General features: G+C 36.9%; 1 protein-coding gene across 7 annotated transcripts in view; it reads right to left on the reverse strand.

Annotated features, from left to right (window-relative positions):
• Positions 1–25,989, reverse strand: part of RUNX1T1 (RUNX1 partner transcriptional co-repressor 1) — a 139,184-nt gene that overhangs the window by 93,014 nt on the left and 20,181 nt on the right. Inside the window, exon 2 of one of the 7 annotated variants that reach the window (XM_060115453.1) lies at positions 20,412–20,584. The exons of 4 other annotated variants lie outside the window; for them this stretch is intronic. In XM_060115453.1, the coding sequence (XP_059971436.1) occupies positions 20,412–20,499 (88 nt within the window). In that variant the 5' untranslated portion in view covers positions 20,500–20,584. Of the gene's footprint in view, positions 1–7,218; positions 7,566–13,113; positions 13,137–20,411; positions 20,585–25,989 lie in introns of those variants that run through there. 2 more of the 7 variants (XM_060115459.1, XM_060115455.1) reach the window with 2 other exon arrangements.

Consider the following 25,989-nt stretch of genomic DNA (forward strand, 5'->3'; position numbering starts at 1 on the left):
AAACAACAGGGGGTAAGTAGCAGATCCAGAGATTTTAACCAGTTCTCCAGACTCCTAAAGGAGTGCATTAAAAAAAAAAGAAGTAATAACATGTATTAAAAATTGGGACCACACAAAAAAAAAGCCAGAATGATATTCCTCTATGTAGCAAATAAATAATAACAGGTAACTCTTCCTTTCAGCAAAGTTCTTTAGAAAGACTCCTAAATTATACAAAAACTTGAAAAAGTTTTAAAAGCTTGATCACATCTACATTTACCATTTTTTTGGCTATTTCACACTCAGCAAGCAAACGCTGGTATATAAGAGAATGCCTGGGTAATTAAGAAGTTGAGTTTTACCTCTGGTTTCTGTCACTCTGTATTTTATAAACCAATGTTTAAGAACATTCCAGAACGTATGGAAGAAAATAAAGTGTTTTCTAAGGACAAAAAACTTCATTTTGATTCCTTTAATATTTTCCTGTCTCTAGACTGTACAAATACAACTAATGCTAGAGCAGAAAGAAAGAAAAAAATAAATGTTAACAGACCTTTCAAATGATGTGTTGCCTTAAGTGCTGAGTATATAGGTTCAGATAGAACTATTATAAAGAGGAAACAATGCCCATCTCACATGGAAAGTGTCAGAATCAAGGCCCTTCTTTGTTCCAGTCATATCTTTGTCAGAACACATGTTAAGCATTTCAAATGAAATAATATATAAATTGTTACCACAGGACCCTCAAATTTTATTATGCATTTTCCTCCCAATAAGCTGAGAATCATTAAACCAAACAAGTCCAAAGGAAGGCAGTGAAGTTAAATCGTGCAAAGTTCAAATGTAAAGTAATGATATGCTCAGAAGCACAACTGTCTTTCCCAAAGTTCTAAATAACTTAGCACCCCATCAAAATCATCCCAGATTATTAAGACTGGTCTGTTTATTTTGACAAACTCTTTTAAGACTCTTGTTAAAGCCATAAACACATGATAAAGACACCCTTAAATATCCCTTCTTCCTAAAGAGCATTTCTGCCTGTCTAATTACACAGCTCTTAAGACCAAACTCTTTACAGTGTCATGTTCTCATCGGTACTTTCAAATTTACTTTCTTGCATGAGCATCAAAGTACACTGTATAATGTTAACAAACCACACAGAATTAAAAGAATCCCTCTAATAAAGTGAGACTTTTTACAGACTGCACTTATCACTTAGCCTTTAAAAGGGAAATGTGGAAAACAAGTGAAATCTTGTAGAGAAAACAGCCCACAATTTAAAAATCAACTGCTTTTTTTAGAGGGGGAGAGGCATGGTGAAAAAAGATAATCTACTTTCCTACAACCCGTGCTCATCTTCTGGAAACACATTCTGCCTGCCTAGAACCTCCTGGGGCAGAACCATGGGTACCCAGCAGTCTCACTACCAAGAGATCTGATATTTTTTTAACCACACGATGTTTAACAGTTTTGTCTGCCGCTGTGTTGAATACATCATTTGATTTCCAGTTTTCTACTATAATCCCAAACATAGAAAATCATCCATCCGAGGTTCTGGTCAACAAAAGATAGCCAGGATTACCTCATTCCAAAAGCGTAGAAGGGTGATATCTGAGTTAACCTATACAGCTTTTTCAGGGAGTAAATTTACAATTTCTATTAGACTTTTCAAAATAATGACATTAGTCCCCCAATGCCTATTACTCCCATTGTACTCTCTCAAGAGGAGTAGAAATACACAGAGAAATAACTACCTTGCTAACCTGCTTTACCCAAGATTGTTCTTGGTTCTGGATGACTGAGGCTAATGCTTTTCCATTTTTATTTTTCAGCACAGAGAACTCCACCTTCTATGCTACTCTACTTCAAATTCAAACATCCCCCTTTAAACGTTTCCATCTAGCTTCCATTACAAAAATCCTCTCATCAAGCGCAACAGACTCACCCCTCCTTAAAAAGAACAAAAAAGGAATCCAAAATCAGCTGACAAACCAGAGAATCCCACCTCTAACATTTAACGATATCTGTGTGTCCTGGTCCTCAGGGAAAATGCTTAATTTATCTGATCTTCAGGTTTCGAATAGATCACATGGTCACAGAAACCCTTTGCAGAACTGTAGTGAGGATTAGAAAGTATATAGGGTGCCTAGTCTTGAGGCCTGGCATGTATAGGTTTTCAATAAAAGGCTTATACTATGCTATCAGATTTATTCTGTTCGGAGATGGCAGTTACATACTCCCTTTGAGATTAAGAGGACATCCCGATTCCTTTGATTGGAACTCTATGGGTTGAAAAACATAATTAAGCTAGACATTCTCAGAAGTACATTTACATTAATATTAATTAATGCAAACAGCTGTTTGAGAAAGCCAGCCAGATAAACCTGCTTCTTGGTCAGGTGTGAAACCCTATTGTTCTCAAGTTATGAGTCATTTACGTTAATGACTTATTCCACTAGATACTGTTAGCTACCGAAGAACCACAACTCTACACCAAGAAATTGCTTTCAAGAAATACTATACCCACTGTCACACACAGATATTAAAATTTAATAAACAAAAATCAATGTCCTATCCTCAGTATAAGAACAACTAACTAAAAAATGTTAAGTTACATTAACAGAGATCCAATCTGAAGAAGCAGGAGACAGGCAAGGCTTTCCAATAAGCCCACTGCCCACCCTTCCGGCTCTGTCCTTGACTCTTAATCCAGTTAGGTACTACCTGCCTCTGGGTTCCTTTACCTGTCTCCAGGCTCTTGTTATTCCATATCATAATTACTGTTTATTTCACTGCCTGGAGCACTAGAACTCAAAACTCCTCGAGTGCATGGCATGGAGAGACTGAACCATAGTTATTTAGTCCCTGGTAGACTTTTCAGCAACCCACATAGGTCTGCTACCTGAATTTCCTTATTACAGTAACCTTACAGTTGTCACAGCCTTACTAAGCAGATTATTCGATCTGCTTAATACTCAGGTAATTAACCACATTTAGGCTCTCTAATTTCCAAACAGTTATAAGATAAATTTGATGGCATGCTTTTGCCACAGGCCAAGTGATTACTGTTACAGAATTTTCTCCCACATAGCTCTGCAGTCATGGAGTAGGAGGGGAGAAAGCATATGGTAAGAGCAATCCAGGGTAGAAGATAAAAGACAACAAGGTACGATTGACACTAATATGGTAATGTGAGTGAGCGTAGCGTGTATATGAGATTTAGAAGCAGCATGGTAAAGAGGGTGAATCTTCTTACTTTAATAAATCACCTGAGCAAGTCACTTAACTTCTGTGATCCTCAGTTTCATCCTCAGTTTCAACATCTGTAAACTGAAGGCACTTTCAAGGTCAGTCTTCCAGCTCTAAAATGTATTTGTTCCTTTGATGATTCAAAAGTCTGTTCAGAATATTGTTATTACAGTATCTCCCTTGCAAACATCAAATATCAGTGTAGTGATGAAATAGTTACTAAACATTTCTGGACTATATAATGCCTACTAAGCAAATGCTTATTTTAAGAAATAACAATAAACTACTTGTCTTATGAAGATGTCCAAAATTATAGCCACTCCCCCAAAAAACAGATTAAATGCTTTTCATTTTCAATATATTATTAACTACAGAGGAAGATACCTTGTAAAAGTTTCCAAGTATTATTTAAAATATATAGAACTGAAAGGTCAAATACTCAGAAATATTAACAGAAAATAATTTAAAAAGAAAAAGGGAACTGGGGCCAGGGTTTGAAGAGAAGCTGGAACTTCTAAATGTCTGTTACAAAAAAGTAATGTCTGCACAGTCTACATTTATAATTGGGTATTTGCTGCTAGTATAGTTGTCTTTAATAGCTGGCAGGAGGCTTGTTTGATACAGCAAAGAGTTAGCCTAACACAATGGCAAATCAACTTGCAAGGTAAAAATAGAGTGACAGTGAATGGACTGTTGTGTTTCATGTTCTTGTATAATAGCACTTAGATGCATCTATAAAAAAAATAATAACCAGGTGCATTATCCAAATGTTCAGTTACTAGGGATACTAACAGTTGTCTGTCCATGGCAATTTCATTTCTGATTTTACACAAATCATCACTTGCAAGCATTGATGTTAAAAACAGAAAAACAGTCTAGTACACAGTGGCTATAAATGCCAAATCAATTTTCAGCAGATAATAAAGTCCATGTTTTACAATCAGCAATGCACTGTTTTACTACCCAAAAATGTAAGCTAATAATATATAGCTCTACTAAATGGAAAATGCAGATATGCTGTTAAAAAAAAAAAAAAAAGGCTGGCTGTGAGAGGATGGATCATTTCTGCAGGGACCTTCTTAAAGCTATGTGTAAGTGTTTTGAAAATATCACATGATGTGGCCATGTGTTAAAAATTACAGCCAGTTAAGTTCTCTGCTAAGAAAAATATGTGGGCAATTTATGAAATGCACTCCAGGATGGAGATGTCTTAAGTAAAACCAGATTTTGAAAACAAATTTTTTTTTTTTTTTTTTTTTGGAAACTTGAACTTAAAAAAAAGTTCCAGTCACATCTGGAGAGCAGGACCATTGAGAAAGGGTGGTCTGACCTAATACTAGTCATCTTCTGAAAGAACAGCACTATTTCTGGGCTATGCAGACTGTGCTCACTTATTGTCCTTTTAAGGAAACAGTCCTGAAAGCATTTTGTAGGTCAACATATGTTCTTTAATAATATTATACAAAGATTGATAAAAATATAAATGTATCAGAAAGCTTAGAGCCATCTCCTCCTGCAATACTATAATGCCAAACGTCTCCTAGCCTTCTCATAAGAAAACATTTTTCTTTCCTTAAACACAAGGATCTAGTTGTTCCGAAGTGACAGGCAATGAAATGATATTTCCTTATATTGCGTTAAATCATCAAAACAGTTTAATCTGTTTCTTTAAAGCATGCATGGCCTCCTTTGACTTTTCATGGTTCCTTTTGAAATAGTATGCTATCAACAGCTAAAGTGCTTTTTTTTATTATTATTAACTGACATAGTTATAGAAACCCTGAAACTAAGACCTTACCTACCCATCCCCACAGATTAGTATGTCTTTGAGTAAGTTTGTGCACATCTGTTTCCAGGGATCCCCCATTTTTATGAAAAAGGTCCTAGATCTGAGAATTGTTACATCAAGTTTGGAACAACCAGGATCCAATTCTGATACCTGACTTATGGAAAAAAGATCATAATAATAAAATAATAATAATAATAATTGTTGATATATAAATACTTAGTCAAATTTAAGAAAGAAACAGTGCAATATCAGATTACCGGAAACACATCCTTTTAGTCTTCCACACATAATGTCTTACTTAAAAATATAAAATCTGTCCCAGATGGTAAAAACTGTCCATTAATATAAGTATATATATATATGGACTAAAATATGCTGAAAATATATTAAGAGGTAGTCCATCCGACAGTAGTGGTTTAAAAGTGCAGATGGGTATCAAAAATAGCCAAGTGTCAGAACCGCTCAAGTATCGCCATTCTGACACAAGCTCATAGTCACAGCTGTTAATATGTCCTCTGCATCAAAGTACAAGGTTTTCTAACACAGTTGATGAGCAAGAGACAGTGAGAAACACTGCCCACACTTCAGGTCACTGCTTTAGAACCAGCCATATATTAATGACAATGCTAAAACACACTTATCAATGATTCTCAAACCTTAAATATAGTTCAATGCATTTTAAATAAGGATGCTTTGAAGAATATTTTAAAATCATGTAACCAGCATGGGATAGCAAGGGTCCTAACTAATCTCTTTCACTTATTATCATTCACAAATTGCTTTGGGTTATTATAGGGTTTTGTTTTACCAAGACAAAATATAGACTCTACAAAACACTAATAAATCAGATCATTTAACACATATTAATTAAGAGCATAAAAACAAATTAGATTTGACTGAGGACATAAAAATCAGATGAAACGATACTACAATACTCTGGCTAAATAAAAAACACAAGCACTTTTTCACACAGATTCCACATCACATACCCAACGCACATTACATCCTTAGCTGCATGGTGCATATAAATCAAGATGATCGCTTAAAGAGTTAAAATGACCTTTCAAAGACCTCAGTCATTGTCTTTTTGTAAATTGATTTTCCCCATATTTCAGCTACACACATCTCTTGTCTACTGAACTAATAAAAAAGGTGCAGTTCCGTCACAAATGCATCCTTTCTGCACATATATCAATAATGATGAGGACTACAAGACACATCCTAAAGGGAAAAACATTCTTCAAACAACTGGCGATACCTACACACAACTGTGGTTGCAGAAAACCGGCAGATAATGTTTCCAAACACCATCTGTGAGGTGTACAAACTCTGTGACCAAGTACAGCCTCTTCTGCCTGTCCTACCCAAAAAATCCGCACATACCAGCCAGCTGGAGGATCTCTAACTGCCCTTTTTTTAATCTGAGATAGGCTACTCAAAGTAGGTAAAGGGCAATCCATATAGTTCTTGAGAAGAGCAGAAACACCCTCTCCCCACCAGGCTTCTACCAAGCTTCCCTCTCCATAAGCAGAGCCTTCACTGGCAACAATCACAGAAACACTCTAGGCTCCAAAGATAATATTTTTCAGAGGAAACAGACATACACTAAATTTCCAGGACCACAACAGCTTCAGTAATTCAGCAGACTTTTTATTTTTAATTAACCGATTTCGATTATTTGCCTGATGACATCTAAGGACTGTGATTTAGGATGAGACTGAAATAATTTGTAGTCCCTAAAGCTTCCTTCACTTCCTCTGACATGAACAGCTTTTTAAAGGGACCTCATCCCAGTATTCCACCATAATCTGTAAACTCTCTCCACAGATGAAATGCCCGGGATACAAGGTACAGATGACAGTCACAAAATCCAGAACAGAAACAATACTTCTTACTTTAGCTAAATCCCTCAAGTAAAATTGCTCTGGCAAACATATATGTGGCTGTACTTTCCCTCAGCCTTTAAAACACACCTCCCACATTTTAAAAGCAAGGATTCCACACCCTGTACCCCTGTACTGAGATTGTTGAGGGCTCTTTTTATGCCGCTCTCCACATCTCACCTCTGTCACCCCCAGCCTCTGCCTGCCCACGTAAAATACAGCTCACCGTGGGGCAGAAGGTATTTTTCCAAGCATAATAAAAAGTAAGCTTTCTTCATTTCAAAACCACAGAGAGAAAGCGGAGCAGGGCTAACTCACCAGGCATCCCTGAATCCAGCGAACACACAGAAAGTGGCTCTCTCCTAAGAGCAAGCGTGCTCAGGGCTCATGCCTCCTGCTCTGGAATGGGCACCGGCAGAGAGACGAGGGCCGTCAGAAGGGGCTGGGGCGGCATAGCCCAAGGCAGGGTGCTGGGCGCGTGCGCCTGCCAGGCAGAGACAGATGGAGAGCTGACACTCCGGATTGCACTTGGAGCAGAAATGTGGATGATGACAGGAGCACATGTGGCCTTGAACCCAGCCCTGTCTCTTCAGGCAGAACAATGACAGGGATGTGTATGCAAAGTATCACAACCCCTGCCTCCCCTTACCCACTCTACCTCTCTCAGCAAGTTCCAGAGCACCAAAGAACGGAAAAGTAAAATGCAGAATGATAAGCTAAATGCTGAATAATTCATTCACCACCACCCCCAGCCCGTTACAAGTTAACCCTTATTTTGCCAAAAGAACAGAAAGTAGACCTGGCCCCCTACCACTGCTCACAACGAAAGCTGTCCTTTCCACCTTCGCGTGTTAACCCCCCATAATTGGGAACTTTATTAAAAAAAAAAAAAAAAAAAAAAAAAAACACACTGGCACAGACCTCAAAGCTTGTTTATTGAACTGGAAGTCAAAAACAGTATACAAAATGTTCTAAGACTGTGTATACTGTGCCAGTTTATCAGACTGAACAAAGTATCAGAATCATTTCCTTTGTCAGCTTCTCAGTAGTATGTGTAAAATAGAACACTTTTGAGAAACAGAAGCAGACCACTTTTATTTTACTAGCGTGCTTTTAACCCCCTGGGATCCCCGCGTTGATATGCTCCAAACATTCTTAGCTTACTCTCCTCTACCTTGCATAGAGATCCATGGGAGATGAAAACAAAATCTTCACTGTAAAGCCTTTTCAAAAGCTGAACCATCATGTCCTCCTGATTTCTGACTTTTTTGCACGCTCTTAAATGTTTATCCTTCCCATGAAGAACACATACCCAGCCAGGTTCAATGGACTCTTCTCTATTAAGCTTTAATGGACACCATGATATATAAAACTAGAGCCTTTGTTATAGTGCTTTATCTAAAGCTGGCTATTTTCCTCTCAGCAGTCCCTCTTTAGTCCTTTGTAAAACATCCTTGCCTCATAGGAGAAACATATGCCTGCCTGCCTTGCATGACTTTTCTACACACACAAAAATGCCAGGCAGAAGGAAAATACTGTTCACTTCTAAAACTCTTCCTCAGTTTAACACCTGCAAATCTTTCCTAGGTCTCTGTGAGTTTAACAACACGACACATGATGAGACAGACCCCTCAGGCTTTACCTTTCCAGTGTATGTTCAATCCAGTATCAACACAGAAACAATTCCACTTAGGAGCCTCTGACCAGCCCACAAGCTCAATGAATATGACAGCTGGGAGCATCCCCCTTAACTCTTGCTCTGCCTTCACAGTCTTCCAACTCATCCTGTGCTTATTCTACACTTTCGATATGCTTTTAGCCCTTATCAGATTGATTTTCCCTCTACTTGCTGCCTCAAAGAAACCATAAAAACCCATCTGAAAATAGAGGCAGTGACTCTTGACTTCTAACTCCTCACCCTTCCTACACCTTATCCCGAGAGTGCACACAACCTGTTTCAAAGCGTGCCCAGGTACACACATACCCTGCACAAACTAAGAACAGATCATCTTTGGTAAACAGTGTCAATCAATAAGAACTTGTACAGTCCTCAAATACTGCGCCCAAGAAATGCTGCTTCATCTAGTGAACCCCTCAAAAATCCATCACTGTCAGAGACAACTTGTAAAATGACTATAATTCATAATGATTACTCTGCTCTGTCACTAATAGTGTACTGCACCCTATTTATGGGGCCAATCTTTTTGTTCATCTTAGTTAGATGTCACTTGTAATGAGGTTCTGTGTAATGGATTTCAGAACAGTTATGCACCGAGTTCAAACATTCTTATGACAGAAAGCTTTATAGCAGGCATGGGTGGATAATCAATTAAGCCCTGCTGTAAGGGCCTTTATGGAATCCAGCATCCTAAATCTGCAGATTTTCATTTTTAAAGAGAGTTTTTTTTTTTTTTAAGCCACTCAATGCTACACGCCACTGATTTTCTTTTTAATACTATACCTATGTTAGAAAGAGAACATTTTCACAGTGGGAAAGCCAACTTTCATCAATATGCACGGTGAATCACTTCTAAAATAGAAAATCATAGGACAAAAATGCAATACACTTTAAGAAAACTGGATGATACCCGGTTTTAAAACTGGGTCTTAATATCGGTACACTGCAAGTCCCTAAACCACAGCTCAGAAAACTGAAGTTCCATATGCTGTGTGATTATGTATCTTTTCTATGTGTAAAAAAGCTTTTTAAGCTGTTATCTGACTACAGTAATTGCCACTTTAAATTGATCCACATCAACAAAACCTGGATCCCTGGAGATTCTCACCTAGAAATCTGATTGCAGAAAGGGCCTGAGTGTGTGTGCACCTGAGACTAGTTCAGCATTTTTCTCGGGGAACCAGTTTCCTCCTCTTATCCTGTAAGCCATGGAGGCAAGCAAAGCAGCAACCCCATTTGGCAGTTCTCCCTGAAGAGGAAAGCCTGGATGCATATAGTTCTATAGTTCTATACAGTTACTTAGACAGAGGTAACTTTCCCTTTAATTAAAAAAAAAAAAAAAAAAAAAGAGTATAAGGAGCCAAGATCTCTAACATTCAAATTGTATAATAAAAATAGACAATCAATAACATGATGAATACATTTATGTAAGTGAGTGGGAAAAAAAGAATATGTATTGTGGAAGTTTTCCCTGGCATAAAACACCGACCTGCATTACCATTAGGAAACATATTTTTAAAAATTAAAATATATTCAAAACAATAACAAAGAATACATTGCTGACCAATTAAGTGTCTTCCTTAGAAGAGCCATGTCAGTTAATGGATGTCTTTTAATTAAGAACACAGAGCATTTTTAAGGCAATTTTTTTTAAAGAGTCATCTAAAACATCACTTTCCAAATCAGTATATTTATGTCAACAACTGAATGCCCAGCTCCCAAAATAATACATAAATTTCTGACAGTATATTTAGCTCTTTCACTAGAAGGACATTATGGTATTGTATTACTCTAAGGTATTTTCCACTTGTTTCCAAAACAGACCATCCCTATAGTACAGATTTTTCCTTTGTTCAAACCTGACTTACCAATAGGGACTAGCAGTCTACTGAAATTTCAGTTAATGAAATCTCTCTGCACTGGTGAAGGAAGAGTTTGAGTTAAAGCTTTTCCACAGATCTTCTCAACTTTCCACTTGCTCCTAGCAGGCTGTTGTGATACACTGTGACTTCACACAGTAGGTATTAAGTGAGTTAATTCAAAGAAGCTGAAACCTCATTGATCCTAATTGAAAGCAATACACCCAACCAAATACCTTCCTACCCCATCTGCTCTGGCCTGCCACCAGCTATTCAATACAAGAGAATTAATAGTTTCAGATATTCTAACCGACCCAATAAAGGCACTCATTTAAGCAGGGCTGCATTAACAAAGTGAAAAAACAGGGCAAAATGGGTTCAAATGGAGCATTTTACTCCTAGTTGCCTTTAACAAAGCTGAATAAGGCTTATTCTGACTTTTTATGTGCAAGACTTGATAAACTGAATGAGAAGGCACTCAATGATCAGCCAACGAGCATTGATGAATGGTCATTAAGACCCCCCTGCTCTTAGGGGAGACCTGTCCACAAAGTGGCACACCAGCTTGAAAGGGCGGACTCACTAATGTCCAGATTTCTCCGCTTGCTTGTTCCACTTTCAATTTCAGACCACTGGCCACCAAATGAGGCTGACATATTGGAAAATAATGTTTTATGGGCGAGTGGTAAAAAATAAAATGGAGGCATTAGCTCTGCTTTCAAATTCAAATCTGCTAGTTTTGTCAGACCCCAAAGGTTTTGATTTTCCACCCAGCTGGAAGCTATTAGTGTTTTCTAAAGGCATCCCACTGACAGGGCAAACCTACCTAATGTGTGAGCTGTTGGGCTACGGGAGATGGACCTCTCTTTTGGATGATTTCCTAACTTCTCATCACTTTGACAGTCAATTAAATAGATACAACACCTAATAAAAATGTACATTAATTTGTTTCTGCCACTGAAAGACATCTGAAACTGTATTAAATAAAAGCCATAATAGATTGTCTCCTGACAAAGATAAATCCAATTATACTTTGTCTGCAAGAAAAACAAACGGTTTATGTTTTAGTTAGGCTACAACATAAGATGCAGCCAACCAGAAAGAAATGAGGGGGATAGAAAAAAATTAAGTTAAAAAGTTCATTAAAGTATTTTATAAAGGTAAGAGAATATCTGTCATTTTAACCTCCTTTATATAAAAGTCTGTTGTAAACAACTGGACACATTCATGTTATTTCCCTCAAATATTTCCTTTGGGGGAAATGACTAGCAGGCATTTTTGTCTCCATAACTTTCAGCCAGCCCCCAGAAGAGCTCACAAGAGCTTTGCTTAAATGACAAAAGAACAGGAGACATGATTGCCATCTTAAGAATTTGAAGGGTGTATAAACATCACGGGGTCAAAGGGTTATTTAGGGCTATCCAAGAGAGCCTAAGTGCTAGCAATAAGATGGAATCAAGTCAAAGAAAACATGCTGGATAGAGGAAGCTTATCTTAATAGGTGATTATACCAGACATCACAGCAGCAGAAAAGCTCCGCTGCTTGGATCATTTGCAACTAGATGACAAAGCACCATACAAAACAGTGTCCCATGGAGAACATGCTATATGGTCTGTCGAGAAATCCAAATCTACCAGGGCAAGTGGCAGGTCAAGAACTAGAAGTCATGACCCCTTCCCTTCACCTGTGACATGTCAAACCAAAGGACTCAGGTCCCTTTGATTTTTGTTTCTCCAATCAGTTAAAGTGAGTTAATAATGTGCTCTAAACTGTAATTTGAAGATGCCAATCCTAACAAACTTTTAAATAATAATGATCACCTAAGCTGATAAGCCCAAAAGTCTCTTTGATATTTTTTTTCCACCTTCAGAATAAAATGTTAGTTATATCATTCCAACAATTTTTTAGGCACTGTATTTGAGTCTTAACTCTGGTTGAAGTACAATGTTCTCTACATATGCATGAAAAGATGTGTATTAGTACATTTAAGTATGTAGGGAGCATGTATGTGTATTTCTACAAAATGAAATCTGTTTAAGATGAACTATCATGTGCAAAAACAAAATCTGTATTTGTAATTATTATGAATTGTTTCTAACAGTGCCAAGGCCTTTAAAATATCACAATATATTGCAGTTCTTTTCCACCAACGACTTTTGATTTTCAATACCTAATATTCAAAAAAAATTCTGAAATGTTAAAACAGATTTAACACTTGCATTGTCTGAATGTTGTATTATTTAAATGCAAACTTCAAACCTACTAATATCATTAAATGTAGATTAATCCATAGGCACCAGCAAAGGGTTAAATTATTTTTTTAAATTTTAAAGTAAAACACTTCCTTAGTAATCCACAAGGCTGTATACTAGCTATATCAACTCTCTCTTCATACAAAAGCATATTCCCATAAAAACAATCAATCTTAAAAAGTATACACTTGCATGTAAAATCTGCAAATAAGTTGCCATTTAGTTTCCTCCTATGTTTTATAACTACAAAAATCACTCAGATAATATAGAAGACACTCTATACTCATCTCTTACCCATTTGACAAGGACTGTAACACTCCATGGAAAACCTTTGTTTCAATGTCACCACCTCCCCATCCTAACTAACGGCAAGTTAGTTTTGTTAAAAAGCAAGGGTGATGGCGTATGCTCCAATGAACTTACCCTCCTCCCAGCACCAGAGACAAAAACCTGCAGCTCTGCCCTGTGCAGGCAGCCATCTGGACAGCTTTCCCTCAAAGCCCAGCCCACACCACATGCAGGCAAACTCGGAGGGCTCGCTCGAGAGCTCTGTGGGGCTATTCATGACATACCAATTTCACATTTTCTGCCTGTATGCTTGCAACAATAAATGCTAATGAGGACTGTGAATGACAATTTTAAAGACAAAAAAAAGGTCTCCAAATCCCTTGCATATGGAGACACTGTTTTCAAAACTTCACCTTCTGTTACAGAGCTTTTAGAGTCCAAAGGAGAAAAAAAAGAATAACCTAAGGAAAACAATAAGATGATCAAAGCACAACTGACTCCTTAAGATTTCTAAAGAAAGCAATCTGTGTAAGTCCAGCGAACAACAGATCTCGTCACCCGTATGAACAGCCCTATGAATGAATGAGGTACCTTTAATCTCTACTACCTTTGCCTTCTGTAGACATGTAGCTTAACAAATGCAGTTCCTGCAAAACACTTTTTTTTTTAGAGACTGGGAATTTTAAAGGCAGCATTTGTCCAAAAATAATTATAATGATCATCATCAATCACACTTTGGCATAGTATTTAACTTTCCACATATCTTTAAATAAATGTAAATGCAAAAGTGGTCCTCTTCTGATAACATCTATTCTTGAAAATAATGCAATGATTCTGGGTGGTGAAGTTATAAATCATGTTTATTTTCCTCTTTTAATTTTTCTCTATTTTCCAAATCTTCTAAAGTGAGCATGTATTACATTTTTGAGCCAGAAGAAACAATAAATATTACTTTCAATGCAATGAAAATACTGAACAAAAGACATAAATGTTTTGACCTTGATAGGAATTAAACTATTTTTCACAGCAACAAAAATAAAACAAAAGATTTATCTTACTGTAAATTGTGTGCAGGGTAGTCTTTTCATTAACATGGATTAAAACACTTTCAACAAAATCCACCAGGTGGAGCAAACACACAGCAATAAAACAAACAAACAAACAAAAAATCCCAGAATTTTTTCATCATATTCTTTTTTCACAGGACTTTTATCTCTAACAAACTCTCCACTTCTATCTCTCCACATTGCAAATTAGCAAAATCCATCCACACATACTAATTTGCCACATTTATAAACAAATTCAAACCTAGGTATTATGGATTCCATTATAAGTTTTCATTCCAAAACTGCTTTATTTGTTCAAATAATACCCAGCACAGTATATCTGCTTTTATAACAATGCAAATTTTTAAATTAACGTTTCACTCCGACCCTCCTGGGTTTCGTCATGTACCCCTCTCCTCCTCCCCTCACCCCCCCCACACAAGACCAGGCAGACTAGAATGCAATGCTGTATATTCTGAAATACACTGAACAGTGGTTAAAACCTAAAAATCTCAACCTAATTCTTACTCTGTATGGAAATTTCAATTCTCACTCTCACTTCTCATTAAAGTTATTCTTAATTGTAGATACCAGAATCTTACTAAAATTTTGGAATACTGTGACTTTTTTATCTGTTATATCAAAATGTCCTGTTTTGATTCCTGTTGGTAAACTGACACAGGTCCACAGTTACTCATAGATTTTGGCTTCTTCCCTTCTCTTTTCTAGAGTAATTCACTTCCTCCCTTTCTCCTGTCCCACAGATCTGCTTTTTTCTTGACATTTCACTCCACTTACTGAGCACACTCAGTGCAAGGCAACAACCCCATTTTCTTGTTCATAGTTTGTTCCTTACTCCGTGTGGGGTACAGCCCATTAATACCACCTGCAAGCCACAACTCTCCCCATTCACTTTTCAAAGTCCTCCAAGTTTTTCTCACGTTATACACTCTCTGCTGCTAAGGCTTAATGCTACAACTAGCAGTAATGTTACTTGCATTTAAAAAAGCTCCAGTTGGATAGAACTTCCAAAAACCTGGAGCTTGAAAGGGGGGTACCTGGAGTCTGTCAGTGGAAGAGGACACCAGTTAGGAATGTTGACTGTGGCTTACCTGTTTTCTTTTCTCATATTTATACTGATGTTGAAAGAGAAATAATACTCAAAGAAATGCAGCAGGCTGATACATAAATAAACATGCACGTGCCTAAGGATCCACATACTACTACTTATGCTAGTGTATAAATAGATCATGGTGATGCCAGCTCCATCACAAGATGAACGAGGCTAATCCAATTATTTAAATGATTATATACTTTTCACTGGAGTGGTATACAAACACATAAAATATTGACATCGTTTCCATAAATATAATATGAAAAATAAGTTTTTAGAATAATTCCTACCAAACTCCTCCCTGCAGAGTCCAATTCCTTGATTCTTTGCAAAGAATGGAATCAATCCCCTGGAGCTGTGCTCATACAGAACACAGGTACACACTGCTGCTCTCTTTACTTGCCGGCGACTCCTATTAACATTAATGGGATGCACATATGTGCATATAAAGGGTAAATGCCCTGAAGTCTGCATGACAGAATCCTAATGAAGTAGCTGGAAAAACCAAATCACTGCACATGTAGTCACACTTCCCCCTCCCTCTGCAGGAAACCCCACCACCACCACCTTTGCTCCCCCACCCACAGTGCAGACATTTCACCAGCCCACCCTGTGCATAAAGAACCTGCTGGATTTCCTCTTGGAAACATAACATCTTGTTATACTCTGGGGATCTCCCAAACGGCTCCATCTCCAAGCATTCCTCAGAGTACCCTACACTACTGTCAAATTGGCCACACATTCCAAATAATGTTTCCCACCACCCTCAACTTCTTCAAAGGGTATGGCCCTTCCCACAGCAAATGTCCACATCCGTATTTAAGTTCCAGGGAAAGGAAAAAACCCAACCTTAAAGGTTCTATCACCTTTGTTTAAAACTGGACTATTCTGTTTTCATGGACAGATTAAGATTCCAAAACTGCCTCACAAAAAAACAACCTTAATTGCTAGTTCCACACCAACCTACCAGTGAATCTGACCTAAAAAGGCAACACATGAAGGAAACTAAATAACAGGAATTAGGTAAAAGAGAACCCATTAACTGAGGCCAGTCCTGCACTGGTTAATGTCTGTTGCTGTTGATAGAGATATTGTTTCATAGCAAGGCCAGGGTGTAAAATGAAAAAGACAGATTTTTAAACCCATTAAGAAAAAAAAAAAAAAAAATCAAGCATGTCTGTCACCGTAGTCCAGAAAGAAAGAGCAGGGACACAGCACTGGCAGGAACCTCAAATTCCTGACCAAACCCTCTTCCACACAATGCCTCCAGAAAGAAAGGAACCCAGGGCGGGAGCCAGCTTGACGCTGGCGGACAGACAGGGCTGGCCTTGCAGGATGTCAGAGCGCCAGGCGGCTGCAGAGATACTGGGCTTTCACACACTCTCAGGCTGACTGTTTTGCTCTTCAGGTAATTAAACAAGGAAGCAGGGCTGCTGGGTAAGAGCCTGACCCCGAAGCCGCGGCTCCCTGGTTCTGCATATCAACTTCCGCAAGAACTGCCCGGAGCATCAACAGAGCATTCTCCTCTCACTCTCTCTCGTTTCCTTCTCCACCTTTTCCTAAAGCTGACCCAGAAACAAATCCTCCCTACAAAAACATCCACAGAAAGGTCTGAGTCTATTTGTCCTAAAAACCTCTGTGCTGTTCCCTGTCATGACCCTCCAAATTTTAAAGAGCAAAAAATTGCCCTAATGGCAGGAATTCTGTAAAAAAAATCACATAAAAACACTGGCATATTAATCAACATAGATTATTCAAAGATAATAATACCCAGATAATAATACTTTTTTCTTTAGCGTGTGCTTGATTAAAGTATGAATCTTTACATTCAAAAAGCTCCCCAAGAAGTGATTTTGATAATCCAGTTCACAAATTAAACATCTGTTGTATAGTGTAATTAGTATTGTTATTTTCAGTTTTGATAATGAGCATCATGGTAAGTAAATACCACCTATGATCTGGTTTATTATGTTTCATCAAAAATGTTGTTTTTTAAAAACTAAAATATTTCTTCTCTACAAAGAAAGTCACCATTAAAACTCAGGAATATTTTTTTAAAATCCCTTAAAAGATAAGAAAGTAGCACACACACACATTAAGTAATGATTAGAATCATATAAATAATATATTCTTCCTTCATCTCAAAATCCATAGAGTAAAATATTGGCTGAAAGAGACAGAGACCAAAAGAAAGATGAATACAAAAGCATGCCTGCTTGTCTGTGTTCAACACAAAGAACATTAAATGAAAACAACTGGCATGCTGCCAAATTCCTATAGAGGCAAAGAGATTCAAATAAATTGATTTCACGCATCACACTGACCTGGGATCAGTGTGCAGTGCTACAATAAGCTCAAAGCTCCGTGTGGGGTAAAGCCCATTAATACTATCAGACCCCTCAAACATGACCAAGAAAAACTAAAAATATAGGCAAACGCTCTCAAACCCCAGCAGTTTTGTTTAAGAAAATAACTTTCTTCTTTTCCTAATAAAGATACCAATATTTGAAGGTGCACAGCATCATCTAAATTAAATGATTTTATTTTTAAATATCTAATAATACTATATCTAAAAATTGGTACCACATAAATATCCCATCCCATGATTCGAACATAAATACATACCACTTTGCAACAAGTTTCCTCTGTCATAACTGCTTCCCTGCTAATGTCCTTGCATCTTTCAGATGGCCAATTATTTTTTTTATATAACAAATATTGGGCCCTTCTTAGTATTTTCCTTAATGGCTTTTAAGAGCAAGCTCCTCAAGCTGGATACAACTCCTAACTGTCCCAAATCCACCCACTCCTCACAAAGACACACATAACAGAATTCTAGAAAAGTGAACATTGTGCATATTTTGGATATGCTTTAAAATACTGGGAGGAAACATAGCAGCGTTTTGCCTTTATCAGCTTCCAGCTAAGCTGGTGACTGTCCCTAAGGCATCATTTCTCCCCTGGCTACCCAAAAGAGACAGGCTTGTCTCCTGGTGACCCCTGCCTTGCTTTAGACTCATCACAGGGACCAGACTCTCTGGCACCACCTCAGGTCACTGTCTCTTACTGCCACGACTGTTCAATTTCATACAGTTCTTTGCTTTTTCTGCTTCCAAATTATATCCCCAAGAATCCAATGGACTCCATGCTTGTAAATTTAAAGTATGTGATTTCTGTTTTTCACTACTTTTTGGCTCAACCTGAGTCTAAACCCCATATTTATATACACCCACTACTATCACAAAAAAGAAAAAACTAGGAGTAAATTTTTCAATGCCACATGAATCATAAAGAAAACTCAACAGTTATAAAATAGGCCAACACACACAATTATATACATACATGTACATATATATGTGTATATATACATGTGTGCACACATACATCATTTTTTAATTATGTATACCCACACACATAAGAAAGCAAGAGAGAGAAGAAACTCAACATGGTGTTTTTGATACATGATACTGAGGATCGGTATTTGCATATTATAACAAATAACGTGCATTAAACTTGTTTTAAAATGTGTCTTTGTCATGCATTTTTGCTCTCAATATGGATCTTCCATGCTGCAATGGTCCTCTGTGTCAGCAGCCCACAGAGATATGCCACATGACCAGGAGAGAATACTGTTGTAATGGGATAGGGGTGGGTAAAGACGATGACACAATGTATCTGCAATATATGCTCAAGTTTTAAAATCCAATATTCTTTTCAATTTGCAATCTGCACCTTATATATTTTTATCATACTGTCACTCCCCCCAAAGAGATACATAAGGCAGAAAGCAGAGAATTATACCCTCTTTGAAACAAAGTGCTTTCTTCTGACAGAAGATGAGGAGAAAGCAATTCTAAAGCAAGGGTTGTTGTTGTTATTACTATGTTTGTTTCCTTTAAGATATTAACAACTTTCTTTCTATGCTGGACTTAAGAAATCTAATCAACCAAGATATGAGTTCTCAAAAAATTTATTTTTAGTAACAATAGTACACAGGTACAAAGACAGAAGCAGAGGTGAGAGATGTCTCAATTACTTAATAAATTTTTGAACTCCTCGTCTTCTCTTTCAAATTTATGTCTCTCACTAATTACAGCAGAAGGACATCATAATATGAAGATGGAGGAATGAAAGGAAGAGAAATACAGACAGAAACCAAATCATGACTTAGGCTATCTCAAAGGAGCCGATAATTATACAGGGAATCGTTTCATTTTCTCTGGTCTTTCAAAAACAAAAACAAAACACCCTCATTTGCCAACACCTTCTTGGGAACTTTAAGAAAAAGCCAGTAAGCCTTTGTAGGAACTGCAAGAGTAGAAGTTATGTGTGTGGAGGGGTGGGGACACCAGCAGCTATGTTTCCAGAACAATGGTCATGAAGGGTAAGTATTTTGCTACCACCTTTTCCATGTAGTCAGGCAGGCAGTCACAGAACTTCAAAAATCCCCACCTAATCACTAAGAGTGCCAACCTGTATCACACAACGTCTGTGTTAACTCTGAATTCTTTCTTAGCACAATTTATCTTTATTCATCTGTGCTTCTGCACAAGTCCACTAAAACTGAAACAGAGCTGGCTGCAGGAGGCATCAACTCTCTGGAACCCATAACACAGGGCTCTCCTTAATCTTTAAATGTTGCAGACTTTAAGAAGTCACTTGCCAAATGGGAAACAGTGTACCTTTTGCTGTTTTCCTAAAGTTAGACCTTTTTATTTTTAAACGTGCCTATGGACATGAATTCTGCTTAGGAAATGACATTCACCTACAAGTTTAAAAAAATATCCAAATCAAACAGAAGAAATAATAAATGGAAAAGCACTTTTTTCCCTCTTTAGTCAACAAACTGCTTCAGAAAATACCATCTCTAGTTGCAGTAAACACAGAAATCATGACATAGCTTTTACTCTTTAACTCCAAGTATTGCTCAGCTTATAACAGATGTGTTATGAAACATGGCAAGAAGCACAGCAACAAGAAAAGGGGTTAAAAAAAAATTGGTACTTGATCATTTGCTATCTTCAAACCCAAAGCTATCAAACAAGGGCTCCCACAGCCAGGCTGACTGATCACCACCCAATCCCACATCCAAAGATTTCAAAGACAAATTTTTTAAATATATAATACAAATTCGTTATCAACAGGCACTAGAAGAAGAAGTAAGGAAAAGAAAAGAAAAATCTTCACAAGTATAATTTATTAGGAAAAAAATAATAGATTGATTTTTGGCATGTAAGTAAATTGCAAAGTCAAAATATTCGTCTGTTCCTTACCTTGACAATATTCAAAGTTCCCTTTTTTCCGGCAGTCACCTATTACTAAACTCAGTGCTCTCCAAGTGTTTCTTTTGACAGATATCATTCTCCACCAATCGCTCTGCTAATTTCCTCTCTCCTTTTCTGACTGGGACAGATATTATGTTCACCAGCCCAGAGATCAATATTTTCTATTGACAACAACAAAGGGAAAAAAAACGCATATATCACAACCAGTCTGAAGTATCACACCCATCTACTTACACGATAATACTAGGCCAGTTTTGTTTTGTTTAAGAAACAGATACAAGCCCTTCTAAATTTTAGAAAAATCCAAAACAGAAAATATTTTCAGAGTTCCTGCAGTGACATGCCCTATAGGGCTCTTAATTCTCCAGTCATCTGACTCAAAGCTGGATACAACTCCTCTTTCCTTAAGTTGGGTCTAAAATATACATACATCAATACCTTAAAACAATGTGCTAGATTTTACCTGTTTTATTTTTTAAAAATTAAATAATCTATCAGATATGGTTTCTTTAGAAAATGCTTTGAGACACTGTGTTATTTATTTTATTTTTTGGAATTTTAAGTGCAAGTTAAATAGTGTTTCAAAACAAAGTGGTGTCAATATTGTTTTCACTGTTCTGAAATTCACACATTGCCATCATTAGCTAAAATAATCTGAAACAACTGTTAACGGTAACTAATAATCTTTATGCACCCAACCAGTTTGAAATTATTAGTAACAACAATTATTAGTGAAGCATTTTACCAAATAAACAAACTTCTACTACTTTCTTTTTTTCTTCTAAAGCAATCCAAATATTCTCATTTTTCCTGCTAGATTTGGCAGGTTTAGAATTCATTCATTCATTCCCAAACACCTACTATTACTACTACCACCACTATTATGAATAGAACAAGTATCACTATTTAGTTCTTATAACCTACGAAACATAAATCTAGCACAATCATATACACAAAGTAATAACTCAATAAATGCAAAGGGATAGATTTATAAAAGCAGTCTCAAAAAATATTACTAAGGATGTTGCTACTGTTTTTTTAAGAGACCAAACTACTCCCTAGAAATTAAAACTGGTGAATATACATACTCTGATGTATATAAACAAGCAGTTTCTATTTTAAAAAAAGAAAAGCAATGCCCTTTATACACCATATTACGACTCTGCTATCATGCAATCAATGTTTCTCATTCTTAACAGAAAAACTTAAACAGGGCCAAGGAGGGGAGACTAGAAGTAAATACATCTAGATGTCAAATATTATTCTTTCCAGAAAATGGAAATAGGGGTAATTTTCTACACAATTCTGGTATTTCCAATGTCTCTACACTGAGATAAAAAAAAATATTTTGTAAATAGAGGATAAATAAGTATTATTGGGAAAAAGAAGAAAATGGATAATTTTCTTAGATTCAATCAAGATTTTTGATAATATTTAGTGCCTCAACAACCATCCACAAAAGGCATCAGAGAGACTGATAGAGTCGAGTCTACCTGTGTGGGCCATAGTTAATAATCTCCATTAAACAAATGAAAGAGGCCAAGTACATACAAATCCCCTAGAGTCTAAATCTTTTTCTTCCTTCTCATGACTGCTAAATACAAGACTAATCTCTCGGTTTATTATCAAAAATGGCATAATCGATCTCAGTCTTGAGGCACATAAAATTACCATGTGGATAAACTTCCTTTATAAGATAAATTTCTCAATTATAAATGATCTCCTAATATAGAATATACTATTTCACTTTTTGACTTCACTTCTGTCTACTTTAATCAGAGTATCCTGAAGTGAATGGAGAAAAGTTGGCAGGAAGATAGTATTACAAAATATTTTAAATGTACATGTTTATAAATTCTTAAATGTTAACATGGCATACAAATACACATTCAAGTAATACACAAGGTAAACCTCGAGTTACCCACTGATGATTTTCCTCACTCAACTATTTTTATATATGAAACATTATATCACAATCAATAGGATAACTCACCAAAAAAAAAGGAGTTAATGTTTAGATTTTTCAAAACAATGACTTTGGAGTATTATGTTTGTTCTTCATACCTCCAACACAATAAATGGTCTTCTGATATAAAATAATGATAAAATGAGTAACGGTAATGAGCACTATGAAATATACATCCAGATTATTTGTGATACTTATTCCACACTGAAGTCTGTATCACATGCAATCAAAAGTAAAATTTCTCTATCTTTAATAATTGTTTTGTTCCAATCCTAAGCCCTCAAATTTGTAAAACCTCATTATGAGGGGAACATATACTGAGACCAGTTTAAAAGCTAAACTCTACCAAGAGGAGAATGCCTAAAACAATTTGTAGTTCTACAAGAGTGTTATTAAAAAGGCTCAACATGTTGTATTACCATGGAAATTGTGGAAAACAGACATTCCCAAACAAATATTACTTTTTCTCAATGGTATGAAGTAATGAAAACCACATGTGTAAATCTGCGATCTGTGCAGTAGTTCAAGCTGCAGCTAATAGAAAATACAGAAAGTGAACTCTGCTATATAAAGGATTTTTGTTACAGAAATATAATGTGAAAACCAGATGCAGACAGAAAACCTTAATCACAGATGGGAATGTAATCACTGGCATACTGAATACTTTTTTGATCAATCTTAACCATATGCGTAATGTATTTATTTTCTAAGGAATGCAATAACTTGAGAGAACCTTCTATTTGAATTCAGTTAACCTCGTATTTATAATGCTTTTATCTTACTCCCCCATCCCTTCAATGTGTACACTGAGCCAAGGTTTTAAAAGGAAGAGTTGCTGGCCTTGGCAAATCCTTCTTGTATCAGTTTATCTTTCAAAGTTTTAATAGGATGTAAAGACTACACACATCAGAATCAACCTCAAAAGCGATCAAGTGCAGTTCCCCATTACTGTGTTTCTCAATCACTGCCAGGAATCCCTTCACTGCCCAAACACATTTCTCTACAGAATTATATCAACATTTGGGGCAATTTTTCCTTTCGTAAATAAGATAGTTATTCCAAAAATGAGGCTTTAACACACCTCTTTTATCTACCAATGTGAACTGAATCAAACCTTTAACTTTTTCCTTTCACAAAAACATCTTGTAATGTAAAGAATGTCCCTTTACTTTAATAAAAATACAATTAGTTTTTGGTTCCAAGGGGAATTACCACAAAAGGAATCTGTTACATCATACCTTACTTAGAAAACATTACCTTAATAAGCACAGTCCCTGACACTGGGTTGTAGCTTACCTTTGTCAAGACCTCCACAACCTTATTTGTAGGACAATTCTGAATCCCCCTGATTTGAAACAGTCAACAGAGCACCACCATGTAGGCCTCACTTTAGGACTACATTCAACTTCCAACAGGAAGTGACTGGGACACTATGTGATTTGGGGTGTCCCTAAACTTCAAGGCCCCAGCTGCACAAGTTTCCTTAAGCTTCTATGGCATATACTCATCCTGATTCTCCTTCCCTCTTCTAACTACTCATCCCCTAATATATGCATAGAAACAAACAGTCCTTATTCTGGCCTTATTCTGACATTCAAGACCCTCCATGATTTGGCACTAACCTACACCTTTCAGCCCCTGCTCCGTCCATGCCCTTACAGGGTACAGCTCTTCAGTGGATAAACTCCCATAGAATGCATCACCTCATCTTTATGGCTTTGTCCATTAACTCTTCCAGACTTAATGGCCAGCTCCTTTTCAACACTCAGGTTTCACTGAAGTGTAACCTCATAGACAGTCTTCCCTCCTCTCCAAAATAAAGTCTCACCACCACCGGCAGCATCCCCCACCATTCTCTCCAACACTGTTTTTTTAATTGTCTTCATTACATGTAACACTATGGGGAATAATCTTACAAATGTCTCTATTGCATGCCCCCCTAAACTGTAAGATCTATGAGAACAGGGGTCTTGTCTGTTTTGCTCATTACTCTATCCTCCATACTTAAAACTGTAGTTGGCACCTAAAAAGAATAAAACAAATGAACTCCATCTAATGAAATGCTATAAAGGCCCAATTCAATCCCTGTGACCTTCACAAACCTTTCCCTAACCACTCCTGGGGCCCACGTTCATTCTCTCTTCTTTAAATTATAATAGCATTTATGGTCTATATCAGGCAGGGCAACCTTTACCTTCCAGACACTGTTCATATGAGCCCATTCCCACCAGTACTATACATACACAGGCCCGTATGGAAATCACCCAGGGCATCCAGGGCTATGAAGCCAGCCCTTCCTCCCATAGTAAGCAGTAGGATACCACAATTAAGAACTGCAGGCAGCATTAAGTCCATACAACCTCTAAGGTGTAAATGCACTCTAGTAGTTTTTATGCATAGACTTATCTCCCAACTGAGTTTATCCATTGAATTTCCTGTTCTGGAAAGAGATCCCATCTTATTCTCTTGCTGTCTTCAGACCTTACCTTGATGCAATATATTCATTTTGTTGTAACGGCCATGAGGGAAGGGGCCATGTTTACTCAACAGTCTTCATACCCAGTGCGTGGCTCACAGAAGATGTTCACTCAGTACTGGCTGAGTGAACAAAGGAATAAATGATAACTGAATCACTATATAGTTTTTCTTCAATCCTCTTCCTCTTATTGTGATAAAGCATTATTTTAAAATCCTTCAAGTATTATTTTAAAGATAAAAATTAAACAGAAGGCAGCTGACCAATCTATGAATTATTTTTAGTCAAACTGACAATGCAGGATGATCAAGGAGTTAACAAAGTAGGCAATTTAAAATAGTAAGAATAGTAAAATATCTCCTCTGTTACAGATATAATTGAATCTTCAATAAAATAAAATCTCCTAAAATGACTGTACCTTACCTACACTGACCACTTAGCTCACTGCATGCAGTTGGACTGGAATCTCAGGTCTTACACTTATTAGCTATTTGACCTTGAACAAGTCACTTAACCTTTCTAAGCTTTAGATGTAAATCTCTACAGTAGGATAATAATACCTAACTCAACGGGATGATATGAAGAGATAATACTTATAAAGTGCCTATCTTGCCCCTAGTGCAAGTGTTGTTTTATTCAATGTGCTCAGTTCCTACCAATCGAGAGTAGAAAGGAGGTAATACCTATTTTAATGTTATGATTTAAAGCATTAAAGCACTAGGTCACTACTCAAAAAATGACCTAGTGCAATCAAAACATTTTCTTTTCTGAAAGTCATTGCTGTACTATTAGTGATGAAAGTAAGTATGCTCAGTCAACAATCCCAAAATACGTGGAAGTAAGGTGCAGGTCCTAAACCATTTTGCAGTGGAAAAAAATAAAGAACCACAAGCTAATGGTTTGTGATTAAATTTTTTCCTCATCTAATTTCATCTGTGGAAGAGCACCTCTAGAGAATAAGAGAAGAGAGAACCAATTATTTCCAAAGACTGGTTTCTCCAAATAAAGGCATCTGTTCCATGCCGGCAACTTTCACATGAAAGAAAAACGAGACTTTGAAAGTATCTGTATTCATGGTTGATGGCCACATGTCTCAAAAAACGAAAAAAAAAACAAACAAAAAA

Source organism: Mesoplodon densirostris, chromosome 13, assembly GCF_025265405.1.
Source record: "Mesoplodon densirostris isolate mMesDen1 chromosome 13, mMesDen1 primary haplotype, whole genome shotgun sequence".
In the NCBI taxonomy this organism is placed as follows: domain Eukaryota; kingdom Metazoa; phylum Chordata; class Mammalia; order Artiodactyla; family Ziphiidae; genus Mesoplodon; species Mesoplodon densirostris.